At 47.3% G+C, this 7,756-nt stretch overlaps 1 protein-coding gene across 1 annotated transcript; it reads right to left on the bottom strand.

Annotated features, from left to right (window-relative positions):
* Positions 1 to 2,251: 2,251 nt before the first annotated feature.
* Positions 2,252 to 3,361, bottom strand: LOC109943654 (NDR1/HIN1-like protein 10). Its single transcript, XM_020547152.2, has one exon. It carries the CDS (start codon positions 3,190 to 3,192, stop codon positions 2,560 to 2,562), a length of 633 nt encoding a protein of 210 aa, XP_020402741.1. The 5' UTR covers positions 3,193 to 3,361; the 3' UTR covers positions 2,252 to 2,559.
* Between the last annotated feature and the right edge of the window lie 4,395 nt (positions 3,362 to 7,756).

Genomic DNA, 7,756 nt, shown 5'->3' with positions numbered 1-7,756 from the left:
TTTCTTCTTTCTCCTTTCTCCTTCTTTCTCCCTGCGCGCCCGCCGCCGCTCCGCGCCATCGCCGGCTCGCCGCCCGCCGTGCCGTCGCCGGCCGCGTCCGCCCACGCCAGCGCCCGCCACGGCCGCCGCCCGCCGTGCCCGCCGCGGCCGCCCTCGCCAGCGCCCACGCCCGCCGCGGCCTCCCTCGCCGGCGCCCGCGCCCTCGCCGGCGCCCGCCCGTCCGCCCGCCCGTCCGCCCGCGCCCTAGTGAGTGTATGAATCATTTTTATTGTAGTTGTATAGCTAGTAGATTTGTTTGGTGGAGCGATTAGGATGGAATCAACTAGCTACTAGAATTGTATAGTGACCTTGCTCGAATGAACTAGAGCGAGTGCTTGTAGTGTTTTATTAGGATTTTGTATTGTATTAACCGCTTGATTGTATAGTGACCTTGCTCGAATGAACTAGAGCGAGCGCTTGATTTTGTATTGTATTAACCGCTTGATCGAGTGCCGGTGATGTGAATTTTTTGTTGACAGGCATGTATTTTTTGCAGAGGTCTTCCTAGCCGCTGCGGGTCTGCCTGCACCGCGTCGCGTCGCCACTGCACCGACCCGCCATAGCCCCACTAGCCTGACTCCACCGCCACCTTAGGTATAACCTCTATTTCCGCATCATGGTCGTAGATCACGTAACCCAGTTAGGCGTCTCACGTAACCCGGACACATATGACGGAGAGTTCTTCCAAGAAGATGGGCTCGAAGGGCAATTTGAGATAGACTTAACCGAAGCGATCGGAATGGAAGTAGATATTGAAATGGTTGTTGATGACGAGGATGATGAGGTGCAAAATGAGAATGACTTAGAAATACTTGAAGGCAATGCCAATGACGAAATTACGCCTTCAGATGATGTTGACTATGAAATGGTTCATAGTGATGATGACACTTATGATCCGGCTAACCCGGACACATATGAAGATTATTTTTAATCGATGTAATGCTATATTTCATTTATTTTGCATATGTTTCTAAATACATATTTTTTTATCTGTGCTTAATTGTTTACTCTTAATTGCAGGTTGTTGGACAAAGATGGTGGGCGGTGGGACGAAGACGAGGAGGGGGAGGGGGAGGAGGAGCACCCTTAGGACGGAGGAGGAGGCGCAGCAGGACGACACCGTACAGCAGCAGGTGGAGCAGCAAGCCGCTGTCGATGCGGCACAGCAGGACGACGACGATGCGGCGCAGCAGGACGACGACGACGACGCCGCTCAGCAGGACATCTCAGGTTCTGGCTCCTCAGGTTCGAGGAGTATTTGTTCATTCTGTGATGTGATTGATATATAATGTGATGTGAATCATATATATCTGATTGATATATAATGTGTTCACGATAAATTTGTTCATTCTGTGATGTGATTGATATATAATGTGATGTGAATCATATATATCTTTTGTTTGTTTGGATGGAACAACAAAAGCAAATAAAAAAGGGCCATTCTGGTCACTTTGCCGAGTGTAACACTCGGCAAAGGGGTGCTTTGCCGAGTGCTATGACCATGGCACTCGGCAAAGAAGGCAACCTGGGAACCGGTAAAGCCATCTTTGCCGAGTGCTGACAATGGCACTCGGCAAAGAAGGAAACCTGGGAACCGGCAAAGACATCTTTGCCGAGTGCCATTGCCAAGGCACTCGGCAAAGGGACTGGCAAAGGGGCCCACTGGAGGGTTCTTTGCCGAGTACCTGTCCAACAGACACTCGGCAAAGAAGCCTCCTTTGCCGAGTGCCTACTAGAGCTCTCGGCACAGGGACTGGCAGTGGGGCCCACTGGGTCAGTCTTTGCCGAGGGCCTCTCGAGCAAACACTCGGCAACATTAACCTCTTTGCCGAGTGCCACAGACGGCACTCGGCAAAGGATCCGTCACTGTTACTTGGCGCCGTGACGGTGACTTTTCTTTGCCGAGTGCCCGACAAATAGTACTCGGCAAAGAGGCTGTTGCCGATGTACAGTTCACCGAGCGTTCTTTGCCGAGTGTTACACTCGGCAAAGCATTTGCCGAGTGTAAAATTACCTTTGCCGTGTGTCTGAGACACACGGCAAAGGAGCTGATTCCGGTAGTGATCCAACTCTCCTAAATGGGGATGGCACTAACAGAGGCCGCGAGCATGATTGGTGATATTTCTTCCGTTATTTTTTATTTATCGTGTTTTAGTTAATATTTTTTATTTATCGTGTTTTAGTTAAAAAATAAACTAGCGGGAGTCAAATATTCAAGAAGAACTGAAGGTAGTAATATATATCAAACATATGCCAAAAAGCTCAGTATGATTGATGAAACGAAAGAAGCTAAGGTAGCATACGGATTACGGAGCTAGCTTGATTTACAAGACACACGTCACGTATAATAGGTAGGCGTATACCAAGTCAAACATCTAAGCCTAACAAACCATGCATCATATTGACCCAGAGCCGAAGCTAGCGGTAGATTTTTGCAGCACGCCAACACCACACTCAGCTAGCTAGTGATTCGATCCGAGTGGCACGCGGGCCCCATGCATGCATGCATGTCGTGCTGCCTCACGAGATGGCGACGTCGCACGGCACGCTCTGGAACGGCCGCGCAGACGACGGCGGAGGGAGGGCGATGACCACGGGCGAGCAGAACGCCTGCAGGGAGTATCGCCTGCTCCTGACACCGCCGGTCTCGAACCGGACGCGCGCGCGCATGCGGACGTCGACGCCCACCTCGCCGGCCGCGAGGTCGTGCCGCAGCTCCCGCGCGGCCTGCCCCCCGACGGGCACCGACCGCGCCACGGCGCGCACGTCCAGCAACGTCTCGTTGCGGCGTGGCTGCCGGAACGCCGGCGCGTCCTCCACCGCCAGCTGCGCCTCCTCGCCGTACAGCACGCGGAACTCCACCCACTCGTACAGGACCGACACGCGCCGGTTCGGGTTGGCCGCGGCCAGGGTCAGGTAGAACGTCGCGTTGGCCGTGGCGTCGGGCGGCGGCGTCACGTTGAAGTGGCGCGCCACGGCGCGGGTCACGGTGTAGTCGATGGGCTTGGGCCGGACCACGAGCCAGAAGATGAGCGCGGTCAGCCCCGCGAGGAGGATGGTCACCACCACCGCGGCCACGAGGCAGCGGAGCACGGCCACCCGGCGCGCGCGCCCGCTGTACGTGATGTCCCCCCGCATGGCCGCCGCAGGCATTGCTGTAGGAAGCGGTGTCCGCGGCCGCTAGCTGTACGTGGCCACGTTGCAGTTGTTGTTGCGGTTGCGCGGCGCATCCAAGGATCGTGACTGCCGCCGCGGCATTGTATAGAGGAGATTATCCTCCATGTGCAGCAGAGGCTTTCTTGGCGGGCAAAGAATCAAGGGGATGGCCACAGCTAGATGTCAGTGGTGTGTTGCTTCGAAAGCTGTGCTCTGATGCTCTTCTTTTTTTGCTTTCGGTTTGTACTTTGAGTGGTTGTCGATGACGGAGAGATTCGAATTTGAGTTCTCCCTGCGCACTAAACGAATTTCGTTCAGACATACCGTGGAATGCTTACAGCGGGCTAAGGTACGAATTTAGTAGGGTACTTCCTCGAGTCAACCAAGCCGCTTGATGTTCAAACAAGGAGCAAAGACGTTTGGATCTTATATCCAAGCGCAATAAAACTAAGAATCTTATTTTTTTAGTTCTTGAGTTTTTGTTAATGGTTCACACTCTCCACGGTCGTCTTGCCGTCGTCGCCACCGCTTTTCTTTTAGAGTTGTCGGTGTCGAACGCTGTAACATTTCCTCTCACCATTATCACCGGATTTAAGTATAAATCCAGCCGAGTTTTAAATATGTGCTACGATCACACATATTATGACTCATAGTACAAAAATTAATGTTACATATTTATTATATAATAGGGGTTCTGTATAAAATAACTAAATAATTACATTATATAACGACAATGATCATCTGTAACCATAGTTTACTGGGAGACGACGACATAGACCTCTAATTAACTCATCGTAGCATCCTTCATGCTCCTCATCTTGGCGGTACATGTTCTTCACTACAGGAATTCTACTGATTCCCGTCGGTCAGGGTAATCTGGTGTGAGTTTAGCAAGAGTGATCTCACATACGTTCATCGTTCAACAAATTGTGAGGAATAATGTGCATGAGCCCACTTACGGTGGAGCTCATGTGTAGTGTAAGGCTTATCAACAAATAATGATTAAGGCTGAGCATTGCTTTTAAGAAGTTGGTCAAAATTTTATTAGAAGTTACTAAGTATAAGTGTATACCATCCCAATTAATTAACTGATCACAATTGATATTAAATCTCACAATGCAATGTAAATGACAAATTAAGTTTAATTTCATAAGTTACTCATGTGAGGGTCCGAGCCGCTCATGACAGTGAGCACGACTGATATACCAGTTTTACACTCTGCAGAGGTTACACATCTTTACCCACAAGACGTGTTTCCTGTTTAGCCAGTGATTGCAAGAACCTTAGACACTTCCAAGGTGAATGGCTAGGATGCACTTTTGAGGCCTTTACAAAGTTCAACTACATGAGAGAACCCGCTATAGATTCCGGACCGAAGGCGATATAGGAATCACTCGTCTGAAAAGCTATACAGACAGTCCGACCTGATGACCTCCCTATACCTGCACTCCTCCACCCTGATTGCCCTTTTTGGGAAAGGATTAAGTCACACTAGCTTTCCTAATTAATCAACCAAGGGCGCCCCATTCCACTCTTGTGGTAGCAATGTTTTCTAGGGTGGTCGCTCCATGTTCCAATTAACTAAAATAGTCTTATCATAAATAATAAATAATCCATTGACAATAATAAGCAAGATCATGATTCATGTATATCATAACACCCAAAATCACAGAGCAATAGCGAATACTACCCAATAGTTCAGTAGTAAGCAAGGTATAGGGTAGACAAAACTAGGGTGTCACACCCGGATTTAGGGGCCAAACCCGCACGTGACTCACATGTGTGCTAGGATCAAGTCTCACACATATGATGACTCATGGTATAGAAACGAATGTCACATCTTTACTATATAACGGAGTTCTGTACAAAATAGTTAAATAATTACATCATACGAAGACAACGATCCAACAACCATAGTTAACTGGGAGACGACGACCTAGACCTCTCACAAACTCATCGCGGCATTCTTCATGCTCCTCATCCTGCGGTACCTGTTGTTGACCTGGGGGATGTGAGTCCGTAAGGGTTAGCTCACATACGTTCATCGCTCAACAAGTTGTGGGGAATAATATGCATGAACTCACCAAAGGTGGGAGCTCATGTGAAGTGTAAGGCTTACCAAAGGAGATGATTAAAATCTCATCATTGCTTTTAAAGTTGGTCAAGATTTTATTAGCAGTTACTAAGTGTAAGTAGATACCAACCCAATTAAATATGAGATCACAATTGATAATAACACCCACGATGCAATGTATATGACATATTAAGTTTAGTTCCATAAATTAATCATGTGAGGGTCTGAGCTGCTCATGACCGTGAGCATGGATGATATACTAGTTTTACACTCTGCAGAGGTTGCACATCTTAACCACAAGTCGTGTTACTCATTTGCCAAGGGATCACGACTTCCCATTCATCTCTACCAAGGAGACGAGGCAGGGTACCACTACGAGGCCTTTACAAAGTTCCACTAGCTTCCTAAAACCTGCCACGGTTTTTGAGAAGGGCAATATAGGAATCCCTTGTCCGAAAAGCCATCGCAGCATGATCGACACGAGAACCTCCCTATACGCATTCTCCTCTACCACCCTTGCCCCCTTTCGGGTAAGATAGTCTTCCATTAGCTTTCCTAATTAGTCAGCCAAGGGCGTCCCATACCACCCTTTTGGTAGCACTATTTTCCCGGGTGGTCACTCCATGTTCCAATTAACATAATGATCTTATCATGAACAGTAAATAAAATAACAACAGAATTGGAACATGATCATAATATAACATTAATTTCCCAAAACCAGGTAGAGCAATAGCAAAACTACCCAATAGTTCTTTTGTCTGCAAGGTGTGGGATAAACAATGCTAGGGAAACCTATTAGGTCCCATCAAATTAATCACCGTGATTAATACGAACATTGTTAGGTAAAGAAGAGTGATCAAGGGCATAACTTGTCTTAGACTCGAGATTTCTAGGTACCAACTTGGTCTTCTGGTGGCACGTAACCTCACTGCTACTCGTAGCAATACAAACAAACATGGTATAGGAAAAATTAACTTTACACCAAACATAAGAACAAACTGTATAATAATGTTCTATGTATCGTAATGGGATCCTAGGTTCGAGAACCACTAAATTCGGAGTTATGGTTAAGAAGATACAGTTTTCAGGAGATTTCCATGATTAATTAACTAACACTAGGCCTTAGATAGATTTTATAAATCATGCGAGATATACCTTAAAGATTAACTGTAATATAAGTCATACCTTAGTTTAAGTTCATCTTCTACTTAAATTATAATTATAAACATATTTCTTTAATTAGATATATTAATCTGCTATACATAGGATAAATAAGTACCTAATTACAAAAGTATGTGATATGGTAAAAACTAGTATAAATCCAACACAATTCAAACATGTCAAATGAGAGTAAAAATGGAGAAGATATGAATTTCCTAAGATTTTATACTTATTTTTACACTGAAAACTATTTTCTAGATTTATTTTGGGTATTTTAATGATTATCGGACTACTATTACTATTTCTAGGAAGCACAATGTTTGATTTATAAAATTTTGGGACCAAAGTGCAAGATGTTTCACATAATCTTGGACGACGGGTTGGTTTTAATGAAACCCGAGGGCTCTTTTAGAAATAGACCTTGGCCGAAGGGATACGCTTAGTCTGAGCCATCCGATCCACAACCAGCGGCCCAGATTAGATAACGAAGGGTTACGCCTCAACGGCCAACAGATCGCCAATCAGCGGCCTAAACGCCATCCACGACTCCTCCCAACCCTGACCATTGGATCATTAATCCACGGTCAATACCCCGCGCGCGCCAATGGCCATACGATCCAGGATCTACGGCTAATCTTTTCTCCCCTACCTCCCATACGCCCGATGTTTCCTCCAAGCAGCGGCGGCGACGCTCGCACGACGGAGGCCATGGCCAGACCGCACCACACATCGACCTCAAGCCCTAAACTTCGATCCGATGAATACTATACGTAGATGAGACATAGAGGAACTGGCGGAGGGATTCCTTACCTGTGCTTACGTGACATAAATCCCCGCTCACGGTGATGTTCTCCGGTGAGGTTGCTTGATTCGATGGACGAGGAGGCAATGAGTTGCTTATATACTCTATAACGGAGCCCGGTTTGCCATATCCCAGGATTCACGCCCCGGGATCGGCGGATTAAGACGAACAAACTTGTGTTTGTTATGGATGACATGGAAGGGTGCACTACCAAGCGGGATCCGCAGACCAGTGACCTGGAGAGAGCCCTGTGCACGTGGCATCAGTTTGTGGGACTGGCGAGCGAGGCCCACGAGCAACAAGCGCGAGATCCGTGTGAGAGATGGTGGGCGGCTGAGGCATGGGCCGTACCTGGTAGTGAATGTGGGCGAGCATGTGTCTTGGTGAAGCTGGGTTTAGTGGTAGGTGAATTGAGCCGACCAGCTTCCGGCCCATGCTGAGGTAAGTTCTTCTCTTTTCTTTTCCTTTTTATTTTCTGATTTCATTTCAATTTCAGTTTTAAATCCCAAATTTAAATTTGATCT

Source organism: Zea mays, chromosome 1 (genome assembly GCF_902167145.1).
Source record: "Zea mays cultivar B73 chromosome 1, Zm-B73-REFERENCE-NAM-5.0, whole genome shotgun sequence".
NCBI classification, from domain to species: domain Eukaryota; kingdom Viridiplantae; phylum Streptophyta; class Magnoliopsida; order Poales; family Poaceae; genus Zea; species Zea mays.
Note: the sequence above shows the minus strand (reverse complement) of the source record. Positions and strands in the feature narration are given on the sequence as shown.

What these genes read in the sequence shown, in the direction of transcription:
- LOC109943654 (XM_020547152.2), bottom strand. Translation starts at nt 3,192, where the DNA reads ATGCCTGCGGCGGCCATGCGGGGGGACATCACGTACAGCGGGCGCGCG.